Raw genomic sequence first — 13,073 nt, 5'->3', positions numbered from 1 at the left:
CCACGTACCGGTTGGGGAGCAGATGTGTGGGTTGATGTGAAGCACCTGTACTTCCCTGTTACCACACAGGGGGTCAGCTGCTCTTTCAGGCCTTATCATGCAAGACCAAAATCAAAGTGCACTTATGTAACTTCATGATGTGCGTGGCTGTACTAAATACAGTGCAGGTCTAAATAAATGCAGTTCTAGTTGTTGCAAGTCAAAAAAAAAGATGTGTAGAACTAAATAAGCCACCTAGGGACAGGGTGATGGGATAAATGAGCTTGGACAGCTTTCGGGTAATGTGGAGTGGCTTCCATACATTCACAAGCTGCTAAACAAGCCTGAATGAGGATGTAGTGGGGGAGGTAAAACACAGCGGTGTGGTCTCTGATATTCTGAAATATAACTCCTAAGAAAATAGGAAAAACCTGTAGCCTTCTCTAATCAGAAAGCAAATTAAGAACAAAAGGAAGTACTACCCGCAAATGGTGAAACTTGTTCCCCCAGGATGTTTTGGTGACTGAAAGTATAATTGAGTTCAAAAGGGATTTATTCAAATTTATGGAAAAGGGGTTAATTCAATTAAATGTTATTGTTTGGACTGCGCCTCTGGCTCAGAAAATCACTAAACTGGCTGATTTTTAAAGGTTGTAGAATAAAAGATCATGCTGTGCAGACATTTTTGTTTTAGCACTCCCAAACAACAGTCAAGTTTTACTTAAGCTAGCTGATTCAGAATCATCTCAGATTTCATTTTTAAAAACTTTATTTCTTTAAAGTGGAGACAAAAATCCAAAACTGGGAATGTAAACCTAATGTTACTGAGTCACACTCAAGTGGTGTGTGCTGTTTGGATGTCTTATGTAGATGCCTAGGGTGGAGTGAGACCTTGAGACCAAGTATCTTTAGTACTGAAATAGTGCAAGAACCATGGAGTTATTGTCTTGGCTGTGAATAGTCACCATACTTAGTCACCATAGTGATAAATTACAGCTGAACAGTACATTTTGACCTTTTAAGACAGAAATCAGTTTTCACCAGTTAAGTTGGAGTTACCAAAACACAGGTATTGAAGTGCTAGGTAACATGCATGTTTTTATGACAGTTCAGAAATGCCAGGAGAACGTTACTGCTGAAGTTTTTAAGCATTAACTTGCATTTATTTGTGGTAGTGGCATTGCATTTGGTTTAGCTCATTTTGGGTGAGAGAAATAATTTTATAATCCATATTATAAAACGCTACAAATTATGCTATGATGTTGGCAAGAACAGTGGCTAGGTTGCTATTTTGGGCCTGGAATTCATGTCTATTACTCTTCATTGCTTTATTTTCTATTTTTGAATTATTTTTGAAGATGAGCAAGATTTGTGCAATTTTTGGAGGATCACGAGGGATCGGAAAAGCTGTTGCAGAATTGCTGGCACAGAAAGGCTGCCGCCTGGCGATTGCTGCTAGAAATCTGGAGGCAGCCCGAGCCACTGCGCTTCATCTTGGCCGTATGTATGCAGCTTTGCAATGCCTTCTTTGCTGTCCAGTGCTTCGGCAACCTGCAAGAATAGTTGATTATTAGTAGGTCAGAACAAGTCAAATAAACCTGATTGTTAGCTAGATGCAGATTAAAATTTGTTTTTCACAATATACTTTGGGAAAGTTAAATATCTTGCAGGTCTTGCCTTGCAAAGAGAGTATGTGATATTAAGGGAATTGTTCAGGGTCACACAAGTGAGTTAGTATGAATTGATTCATTCTTGCCTCCTGGACAGGACAGAATTGAGAGTAGTTTGCCTATGCTGAACTTCATATTTTAGAAGTCCAGAAGTATAAAACAAGAAATTGTCACAAAACTAATCAGTATAATATTTGTAAATTGTCCTATGTCTGTTTTTAAAATTGAGTTACATATTCTTAAGAAGGTTTATGAATGATGCAAAATCTTTTACCATTGCTATGATATGTCTTTATTTCAATACAGAAGGACATCTGGCACTTAGCTGTGATGTATCCAGAGAACAAGATGTCCAGAATACTTTTGAAGAGATACAGAAGAATTTAGGTCCTATTAATTACTTGGTTAATGCAGCTGGGATCAACAGGTTAGTTACAAGGCTATATTTAATTCTAGACCACACCATCTTTTGAAGAGTGCTAAATATAGAAGTGGGCCTTTGCATTTAGTAAGAGTATTGTTAATGAGTGCATCTGAAAACAGAATTGGGCATTCAGCAATATTTTACTTCTAATGGCAGCTAAACTAGTAGATTAGGTGATAGCAGTTTTCACTATAGTGTCTGGATTTGTTCGCTCACTATTTCTCTTTCCACCCTATTACTCTTTGAAATGGTCCAAAACAATGTTTGATACTTCTTCGCAATAATGGTCTTGGTTATCAGAAGAACAGCTTTTCTTTTTTTTTCTTTTTTTTTTTTCTTTTTTCTCCTGCTACCTGTAATCCCTTCAGTTTCATAATTTTGAGTGCAAGGACATATAGAGCCACATCCAGCTCCATTACAAACCATTCATCCATCAAGTTTTACCATGCAGAAATGTGGCTTTTGGGTAGTCCCATGAGTTTTTTTCTCTTTTGTTCTTTTGGGTCCATTTGTAGGGATGGCTTTGTAGGGTCCATTTGTAGGGACTCTTGCACACAAGTTGTCACCAGGTTTATCTGTATTTCTGGGATAAACAGATTTGCTATGCATGACTTAAAGACTCCACAGAAAACCCTGTAGTTTTCTAGCATCTGACATGAATGTCAGTAATACTACTGTTAAAACATAGGGTTTCTGCTAGTTTAATTGTACGCCATGAAGTTTATTTTGATTCCTCACGCAAAGTCTTACAGCTGCCCTGCATTGTGTGTTTATCTAAAGTGTCTCTTGAGCTAACTCTACGATGACCTTCCTGGAGATATTTTCTGCTTGCAGCTGCTCATAGGGGCCCTTCATAAGTCAAGGTTATTTCCCGCGGTGGTGGGGGTGGGCGAGAAACAACAACAAAGACCCCCTGAACCCTTTAAAAATCATTTTAAAGATATCCCAAACAGCCTTTTAGGAGCCTCCTGTGCTCCTGAGCAAGGAGCCACCTTCCCGCGGGGGGAACGGCGGCCCCGTGCGGCGGCTCAGCCTCCTCTCCCCTGCTCCGCGCGGCGGGGATGGGGCCGCGGCCGTTGCGCGGCGGCCGTTGGCCGTGACCGTTACGCGGCGGCCGTTGCGCGGCGGCCGTTGCGCTGCCACCGTGGCGCCAGGGGAAAGGGACTACGTGTCCCAGCAGCCCCGGCGGCGGGCGGGCTCCCGGCAGCGCCCGCGCCACGTTCATGCCGGCGGCCTCCATCTTGGGTGCCAGGGCCGCGCCGCGCCGCGCGGCGGAGCGGGAGCCGCGGTGAGGAGCCCCGCGGCGCGCGGGGAGCCCCGCGCCTCCCCGCGGCCGCGTTGCCGCCGCAGGACGGGCAGCAGCGCCGCGAGGGCCGCGCGCCGCGGGCACCGGCGAGCGGCCGCTGCCGCCCTCTGGCGGCGCGCGGGGCGGCGGCCGTTAGTCCCCGTGTGGGGAGGAGGGCGGCGGGCGGCTGCCGCGGGGCGGGAGCGGGTTGTGCCTCGTTGCGGGCGCTGTGCGGGGGGACCGGGCGCGTTGTGGTGCCGCATGGCGGGGCCCTGCGGGTGAGGTGGCCCGGCCTTACCGATGGGCCCTTCCCACCTACCTTCCTAGCGAAGGCTCCCCGAGAGAGCAGCTTTCCAGGGGGGAAGAGTGTGTGTACCTTGCTTAGGAGTAGTGAGTTGTCTTCCTGCATTTGTAGGTGCCCTTTTGGAAGGCTCCCCACCTGAGGTGCAAGTATGTAGTCATCACTCTTGGGCTGAAAGCCAGTTTCCACGTACCGGTTGGGGAGCAGATGTGTGGGTTGATGTGAAGCACCTGTACTTCCCTGTTACCACACAGGGGGTCAGCTGCTCTTTCAGGCCTTATCATGCAAGACCAAAATCAAAGTGCACTTATGTAACTTCATGATGTGCGTGGCTGTACTAAATACAGTGCAGGTCTAAATAAATGCAGTTCTAGTTGTTGCAAGTCAAAAAAAAAGATGTGTAGAACTAAATAAGCCACCTAGGGACAGGGTGATGGGATAAATGAGCTTGGACAGCTTTCGGGTAATGTGGAGTGGCTTCCATACATTCACAAGCTGCTAAACAAGCCTGAATGAGGATGTAGTGGGGGAGGTAAAACACAGCGGTGTGGTCTCTGATATTCTGAAATATAACTCCTAAGAAAATAGGAAAAACCTGTAGCCTTCTCTAATCAGAAAGCAAATTAAGAACAAAAGGAAGTACTACCCGCAAATGGTGAAACTTGTTCCCCCAGGATGTTTTGGTGACTGAAAGTATAATTGAGTTCAAAAGGGATTTATTCAAATTTATGGAAAAGGGGTTAATTCAATTAAATGTTATTGTTTGGACTGCGCCTCTGGCTCAGAAAATCACTAAACTGGCTGATTTTTAAAGGTTGTAGAATAAAAGATCATGCTGTGCAGACATTTTTGTTTTAGCACTCCCAAACAACAGTCAAGTTTTACTTAAGCTAGCTGATTCAGAATCATCTCAGATTTCATTTTTAAAAACTTTATTTCTTTAAAGTGGAGACAAAAATCCAAAACTGGGAATGTAAACCTAATGTTACTGAGTCACACTCAAGTGGTGTGTGCTGTTTGGATGTCTTATGTAGATGCCTAGGGTGGAGTGAGACCTTGAGACCAAGTATCTTTAGTACTGAAATAGTGCAAGAACCATGGAGTTATTGTCTTGGCTGTGAATAGTCACCATACTTAGTCACCATAGTGATAAATTACAGCTGAACAGTACATTTTGACCTTTTAAGACAGAAATCAGTTTTCACCAGTTAAGTTGGAGTTACCAAAACACAGGTATTGAAGTGCTAGGTAACATGCATGTTTTTATGACAGTTCAGAAATGCCAGGAGAACGTTACTGCTGAAGTTTTTAAGCATTAACTTGCATTTATTTGTGGTAGTGGCATTGCATTTGGTTTAGCTCATTTTGGGTGAGAGAAATAATTTTATAATCCATATTATAAAACGCTACAAATTATGCTATGATGTTGGCAAGAACAGTGGCTAGGTTGCTATTTTGGGCCTGGAATTCATGTCTATTACTCTTCATTGCTTTATTTTCTATTTTTGAATTATTTTTGAAGATGAGCAAGATTTGTGCAATTTTTGGAGGATCACGAGGGATCGGAAAAGCTGTTGCAGAATTGCTGGCACAGAAAGGCTGCCGCCTGGCGATTGCTGCTAGAAATCTGGAGGCAGCCCGAGCCACTGCGCTTCATCTTGGCCGTATGTATGCAGCTTTGCAATGCCTTCTTTGCTGTCCAGTGCTTCGGCAACCTGCAAGAATAGTTGATTATTAGTAGGTCAGAACAAGTCAAATAAACCTGATTGTTAGCTAGATGCAGATTAAAATTTGTTTTTCACAATATACTTTGGGAAAGTTAAATATCTTGCAGGTCTTGCCTTGCAAAGAGAGTATGTGATATTAAGGGAATTGTTCAGGGTCACACAAGTGAGTTAGTATGAATTGATTCATTCTTGCCTCCTGGACAGGACAGAATTGAGAGTAGTTTGCCTATGCTGAACTTCATATTTTAGAAGTCCAGAAGTATAAAACAAGAAATTGTCACAAAACTAATCAGTATAATATTTGTAAATTGTCCTATGTCTGTTTTTAAAATTGAGTTACATATTCTTAAGAAGGTTTATGAATGATGCAAAATCTTTTACCATTGCTATGATATGTCTTTATTTCAATACAGAAGGACATCTGGCACTTAGCTGTGATGTATCCAGAGAACAAGATGTCCAGAATACTTTTGAAGAGATACAGAAGAATTTAGGTCCTATTAATTACTTGGTTAATGCAGCTGGGATCAACAGGTTAGTTACAAGGCTATATTTAATTCTAGACCACACCATCTTTTGAAGAGTGCTAAATATAGAAGTGGGCCTTTGCATTTAGTAAGAGTATTGTTAATGAGTGCATCTGAAAACAGAATTGGGCATTCAGCAATATTTTACTTCTAATGGCAGCTAAACTAGTAGATTAGGTGATAGCAGTTTTCACTATAGTGTCTGGATTTGTTCGCTCACTATTTCTCTTTCCACCCTATTACTCTTTGAAATGGTCCAAAACAATGTTTGATACTTCTTCGCAATAATGGTCTTGGTTATCAGAAGAACAGCTTTTCTTTTTTTTTCTTTTTTTTTTTTTCTTTTTTCTCCTGCTACCTGTAATCCCTTCAGTTTCATAATTTTGAGTGCAAGGACATATAGAGCCACATCCAGCTCCATTACAAACCATTCATCCATCAAGTTTTACCATGCAGAAATGTGGCTTTTGGGTAGTCCCATGAGTTTTTTTCTCTTTTGTTCTTTTGGGTCCATTTGTAGGGATGGCCTGTTACTGAGGACCAAGGCTGAAGATATGATATCCCAGATTCACACTAACCTCCTGGGAACGATGCTGACATGCAAAGCTGCTGTAAAAAGCATGATTCAACACCAGGGAGGTGCTATTGTTAATATAGGTAGGCTGCTATTCTAATTCAATAGCTTATATGTGAATTAGTTTAATAGAAAGTTTTAACAGATGTAACATACTGAAATATGTATTTTTTATAACTATTTTCTTTCTGATTAATCACTTTATTTTTAGCATTTATTTGTGAATGCTTATCTTTTGTATAACTTTGGCAACTTATAAAAACATCTTGTATCAGTGATAAATGCCTCATTTTTATTTTTCAGAATTTTGCAGTGCTTTTTCAGCTCTTTCAGCAGCTAAATTTACCAACTATGAGCTATTATTTAGAATCTAATAGGTACAGTTGTTTGGGGGAAGGGGTTGCCTGTGCACAGATAGTTTTTCTATAAAACTTTGTTTTAATCTCTTGGCACATGCTAGTCAACATATTCCATATTGCATTCTACAAAAATCACACATAATTGAGTGATTCCCTTATCCCAGCAATAGGCCATAAAATAACTGCACACTTTTTACTAACGTTTTATTTATTTTTTGTTATTTCATTTTCATTGTATTTTTAAAAGCAAAATGACAAAACAGGTATGGGCATCCAAATTAATAACTTGATCTTTTCTTCTCTTTGATGTTTCTTTATTTTAGGAAGTATTGTAGGAATTAAAGGCAACTCTGGTCAAAGTGTGTACAGTGCTAGCAAAGCAGGATTAGTTGGATTTTCGCGCTCTCTTGCCAAAGAAGTAGCAAGAAAGAAAATTCGAGTCAATGTGGTTGCTCCAGGTTAGTTGATACGAAGTTACTCAGTGTTTGACTGTTGCAGTAACTGGTCATCTGCCTGACTGCTGGATGTTTTCTGTGCTCTGAAAGTAACAAGATATTTTCATTACTTTTTGTAAGCAGTTTTCCTCTCTTTTTCTCTTTAGTTTAAAGTGCCATGCAGTCTTTCAGTAAAAGTTCAGCATTTTGAAGGGAACAGTGGGGAATCTGGGGGAGCAGGTCCTCCTGTTCCTCTATCCAGTGTTATATCATGGCAGATTTTTCTGCTTTGTTGCTCCTTCAAGACCTGTTATCCCTACAGGTGAAGGGTAGGAATAATTATGTGCAGATTGCTAGTTATCTTCCTGTTCTACTAGAAAGTATGTATATATTGTTAGAGCAACATTAAAGACCATGAAAAGCAGGCATGAAGGCATCCTCTTCTTTCCATTTGAGTAAAAGGAGAGAATCTGTAAAAAAAAGTTCTGTTAAGATGAGGCTATGATTTTTCAAGATAATAGTTTGCAGTCTAATGAATCATCACCCCTTGAGAGAAAATCCCTTCTGTCTTTCCTGAGTTGGACCACTCATGGCTGTGTACTCTGGTGCTCAGCTTGTGGTAGCTCTGTGCCTGTAAGTCCACTATATAAGCCAGTTCAGATTGTGAATTAATCAGGAGAAATATTAGGTCAGATGAACTCTTCATGAGGTTGCAGCTTCTGTGAAGAGAAATGAACAATATGGGAAAACAGAATCTCAATAGAAAAATTTAAAGAATTTTTTTTTCAGTTGAAAAAATATTATTCAAATAAGTGTGATGATACAAATTGTGCAAGTTCTGTAATCAGTTGTATAATAGAATGGAAATAAAGCAAGCTGCAGGTGTTTCTTGTCATAATTTCATATCAGTTTTCATTGAAAGTGTTTTGGTGAAATGGCTGTCTTCCAGGAAAGTGATGCTAGATCATCATAGGTTTTGGGCCCAATTCTATAAAGCTATGGGTTTTTTTCCCATAAGCTTGTGCAGATTCTTCATGTGGATTATTATTACATCAGTGCTTACAAAACTGGAAGACATTGTATTGGTTAGGAAAAATAAATTGTTCTCAGCTGTGAAATGGTGTGGACTGACTTTTGCATCTTTGAAGAATGATAGCTGCTGCTGAATTTTGGTCATAGCTTGCACTTGGGAGGATTCCAGGAAAAATGAGCTTGAGAAATCTGGCTGGAAATTATGTAACTCTTCGGATTTTCTCCTCTTTTAGGCTTTATTCACACAGAGATGACTGCTCATTTGGACGAAGATGAGTTGAAGACAGCAATTCCTCTTGGGAGATTTGGAGAGCCTCAGGAAGTTGCACAAGCTGTTGTCTTTCTGCTAGAGTCTCCTTATGTTACAGGCAGCACTCTAATTGTAGATGGAGGCTTGCAGCTTCAGACTTAATTGCTACATTGAATAAGCACCATAATGACGTGTCATGATACTACTTATAAAACATACCCTTATCAAAGGGAAGGGGGAAAAGACTGTGCTGAAGATCGACAGATGTAATTGACTTGATAGCCTCTAATCAGAGTGGTAATTTGTAAGTAATGAAGTGCAGCATCTATGTTTGGGTACCTGCAAAAATGCATGTGATAATACAAAGTCTGTTTGTGTAACGTAGAAAAGAACCGGTTTGGAATGATGATAGCTTTAAATAATATGTTGATATGTCTTAAAAGCACTATATTTTTATAATATCATGTTTTCCAATTTGGGGTAGCACAAGGATTATTTTTTGAATTATTATGTTACACAGAGATGAAGAGATCAATTAAATGCAGAGATATGTTTACCAATTGGCAGTTATTATCAAGTTTATCATGTAGGCAGAGGATTCTGAGTTATCCACTTCTTTATTCTTATCAGTCCCTAGAAAATTGTTCTTTTTTGTTTGTTTATAGCCAAAACTACAAAGCTAGAAGGTTCTAGATCTCCAGCATACCTGAATTGCTTCCAGGAGATCTAATGATATGTAATGCACTTTTATAAAGACAAAGCCTGCTCTGTTCTGTTTTTAAATATGTATACAGCACTTCTACTTCATCAGTGCTTGAGGTTGTGTAATGACTCCTGATTGGTCGTTGGAGATGCTAATTTTGTAATATTCTGAGTTTGAACTGAAAACACACGGTGAACTGTGCAGTTTTAGGCCTTAGGTAAAAGGTGCGAAAGTAGCTGTGCCTTTTCACTGACTTGAAACATATTTAGAAGCGATTGCAAAGGGTGAAGTCATGGTGTGGTGGTGTGTATTTTCTTGAAAACTCACTTCAACTGTGTTATGGGGGTGATCTTTGATATTTATATACAGTCAATAAAATAGCCATTTATCTTATTCAAAGTGGCTTTTGAAGCAGAGTAATTATTCAAGTGTAGACAATCTTGATTGTTCTTCTTTTACTGAAATATTACCAAAAGTTTGACCTCAGGCTTTTCAAATGAGATCAAGAACTTTTTGGTAGCTGATGTTTTTATTTTCTCTGAAGAAAACTATGAGTGTGGTTTAGGATCTTCACTTCTTAGCTCCAGTTCATTGCATCATGATCCAGATGTTGGTTCAGCTTTTGAAATTATTTCCCCTTTTGGCACAAACTGAAGTGCAGAAAGAAGAGATCTCGCTGATGATAACTTGGAGTCTTTAAAGTCTGAGATCTTCTTCATTTGTGCAGCTGAGAAAATTTGTCTCTGTGCCAGAAAACAGTGTATGATCAAGTTCCTTGATGATAAGTATTGAGAAATAATATAAGGAATGGTTATATTTTCAAAGATCTTAAAGATAATTGTGTTGTTCAGTGTGGAGTCTAAAATATCACTAGAGGTAACCCTGTCCATAACTTACTGGTGCTTTTTTGTTGAGTAGTGTTATCTGATGCAGAAAGTTGTGTGGCATCTGTGTCTCTTTACCAAAATACAATAGATAATTCTCTTTCCCTGTGCTAGGAGGAATTGGCCAAAGTATAGATTTTTTTTCTTTTCAGAGGGCAGTGAAGGTGACAGAAGACAGCTGGTGCTCCCATCTTTGCTAGTTAAGCAATAGTATGTCAGTAAGTTGGCTGCTGCCCATACCTGTCTTTAGTATCTTACAAGCAAAGATAGTGTGACACATTTTAACCATGAGCCAAACTTAAAAGACTAAAAGCAATTCCTTACTGGTGAGATCTGGGCCTAGTTATTATCATCCATTGTTTCATTGCATAAGTTGTTAGTAATAGAACTTTCACTTTATATTTGTGTTTAACACCTGGGATAACATCTTGATAAGAGTTTCAATATGCTGCTGCTTAACATTGTCAAAATGTTGCAACATTTATTATGTTTTTCGCTACTGTAATTGTAGGGCATGCCATAGGACTTGAATGAGATGTGGATAGCTTGCAAATCATCTTTTGAAAAGTTTTTTTTTTTTTTCCACTTTTGTTCAATCTGGTAGATCAGAACTTAAACCAGTAATAATCCACTTCAGGATTTACTGTGTACATATACACTAAGAACACCATATCCGTGTTTGGTACTGGAGCCCTGGTGTTAGGCCTCAGACAGTGCTGGTGGTTGTGAATGCGTAGGGTGGATGACAGATCCAGAGCGTGGTGATGTCTCTGTGGAGTATTCTTGAATCCTCCAGCAATTTGGGATTGATGTTTAGTAGCTCTGATTGAGGCCTGCTGATTCCTATATTTGATGAGGCATCATAAAAACCCTTTCTGCTGTCTCCATGCCACCTTGGAATTCGTAGACCTGTGTCATATCCTTCCTTGAGTGTTTCTGTTCCAAACTGTTCTTTTAGTTATTCCATGTTGGAAAGTTGTTTTGTACCCTTGGTTATCGTAACTATCCCTTTGCTATACTTTTCTGCTCTCAATAAGGGATGAGCAGGTAAAATTGCTCATAGTATTATTTGGATTTTTCTAAAGCAGAAAGCGTGTTTTTTTATATATATATTGTGTTAAAAAAAAGACTATTTTACCTTTTGCTGACCATCAAGCTTATATTTTTAGAATCCTAGAAATTTGTATATGCACTATAACTCAGTCCTGGGCAGTTGTTAATTTGAACTTGATTTCTTCATGTATGTATTTAGTACTGATCCTCTCCCTCTTCCCCCGATGTGAAATGTTTTAAATTATCTACAGGGAATTTAATCTACTGGTTTTAAGACATATTTCTCAACTGGTGAAATGGCTCTTCACCTTTTGTTTCAGTTCTTTATCCCCTTATTGAATAACGGGATTTGAGTAACTTACTTGCGTAAATTAGCAAATTAGCATTACAGAAGATAGTGTAGCTTTGGAAGTTGCTGTCTCAAACTACTCAGGAGTATGCTGTACTGCACTAGCCTGGAAAATGTCTGTGGGATTCTGGTGGTGATCCATGTCGTTAGAAAAGAGGGATAATAAATTCATACCCTTTTAATATTATTCATATCCTTTTAATATTTTACTGATAATATGATCTATCTTCTTGGCAGCCAGGATATAATTTAATGTGTTTTCGTAATGGAACTTGTCAAATGTCTTTTAGTTTTTCAAGCATTAATTAACCTTCCCTACTCACATGCTCTCTTAGCCTTTTAAAGTACTTTAATATGTTTGTAAGACCTGACTTCTCTGTACAAAAGCCACACTGACTTTCCTCAATATGTTTATCTAATTGCTTATATGGCTTTAGAACAATTTCTGTGTTGTTCTGTTGTATTTGTTCTGCTGTGAACAGAGAATAGAATTAATCTATATTTTCTTGAATCTCTTTAAAATCTACCTCTTTAAAAAGTACCGCTTCCCCTGCAAAAACTCCCCCAAATTTGATGTCATTTCAACCAACTTCCACTTTTCTGACGACACAGTCAGTTTTATCTGAGCAGTTTTTCACACTGCAGTTACTTGATTTCCTTCAGAATTCCCGAGTGATACCACCCAGCTTTGGCAGTTTGTCTCTATTTGCTCTGTAACCTGTTTTTCTACTGTTTTGCTTTGGTAACACTTCAGTGTTCAGGGTTTGCTTTTCTTTTCCCTCCCCTATGGCCTTGCCCCCCTTTCTTTTTATTTTGATCATCTGCTCGTACACTGAGGAACAAGAAGCTGTTCCTAATGTGGTGTTCAGTTTCTATGTCTTTTTGGAAATTGTTTCTCTAAATGCTGATCTACCTGTAACTTTTACTTTCAATGACAGACTCCCTCCAGCTGCTGAAATAAGACTACTGTTTTTTGGAAGGTTGACTTCTGCCTTCTTGTTGCTGTTAATCCATGCCAGCTCTCCCCATCTCTCCTTCCCCTTCTTTTCCTCCCACAAAAGTTGTGTATTGGCACTATATATTTGAAGTCAGTATTTAAAGAGATAGTGAAAAATCAATGCGTAAAATCTCAGTGCTGTTTTGAAGCATTGTATCTCCTATTTTTTTTTGACTTGTCCTTTTTGTTTCATTTTAACATATTTCCATATTTTTATGTTGCTCCTTTTTTGAAAAGGAAATGCGGCAATAGATGACTGCTGTCTTTATTAATAAATTTTGTCAGTGTCTTTGTAGAGATGGAGTTCAATTATGAAGTCAGTCTTTGAAAATAACATTTTCAGGCGGATTTTGTACACTCCTTGGGACCACAGCCAGAGTGGGGAGTCCCTGGCTGGCTGCACGAAACAACCATGTATTACAAAATGTAATCTGAGCATCTTTGGTGTGACATTTACCCAGCTTACTGATAGCTGAAGGCTCTCATTACAGTTCTGTTGTTTGCTTGTTGTCCATAACCTCTCTC

At 39.3% G+C, this 13,073-nt stretch overlaps 1 protein-coding gene and 1 long non-coding RNA gene across 2 annotated transcripts; both read left to right on the top strand.

Annotated features, from left to right (window-relative positions):
* The first annotated feature begins 1,238 nt into the window (after nt 1–1,238).
* Nucleotides 1,239–2,066, top strand: LOC148594070 (uncharacterized). Its single transcript, XR_015913575.1, has 2 exons — nt 1,239–1,479; nt 1,956–2,066. It is a non-coding gene; the product is annotated as an uncharacterized LOC148594070 (long non-coding RNA).
* A 3,035-nt stretch (nt 2,067–5,101) lies between these two features.
* Nucleotides 5,102–9,679, top strand: CBR4 (carbonyl reductase 4). The gene is made up of 5 exons (XM_010228188.2): nt 5,102–5,323; nt 5,800–5,920; nt 6,434–6,570; nt 7,170–7,304; nt 8,546–9,679. Exons 1-5 carry the CDS (start codon nt 5,182–5,184, stop codon nt 8,722–8,724), a joined length of 714 nt encoding a protein of 237 aa, XP_010226490.2. The 5' UTR covers nt 5,102–5,181; the 3' UTR covers nt 8,725–9,679.
* The last annotated feature ends 3,394 nt before the right edge of the window (nt 9,680–13,073 follow it).

Source organism: Tinamus guttatus, unplaced genomic scaffold (genome assembly GCF_059628265.1).
Source record: "Tinamus guttatus ecotype Peru unplaced genomic scaffold, ASM5962826v1 Tinamus_guttatus_pri_ptg000301l, whole genome shotgun sequence".
In the NCBI taxonomy this organism is placed as follows: Eukaryota; Metazoa; Chordata; class Aves; order Tinamiformes; family Tinamidae; genus Tinamus; species Tinamus guttatus.
This window is presented reverse-complemented; position numbering and strand designations above follow the sequence as displayed.

Excerpts from the sequence above, each read along its gene's own strand:
- CBR4 (XM_010228188.2), top strand. The coding sequence starts at position 5,182 with ATGAGCAAGATTTGTGCAATTTTTGGAGGATCACGAGGGATCGGAAAA. Across the intron at positions 5,921-6,433 it reads AATGCAGCTGGGATCAACAG|GGATGGCCTGTTACTGAGGA; the intron begins GTTAGTTACAAG and ends GTCCATTTGTAG. Across the intron at positions 7,305-8,545 it reads AGTCAATGTGGTTGCTCCAG|GCTTTATTCACACAGAGATG; the intron begins GTTAGTTGATAC and ends CTCCTCTTTTAG.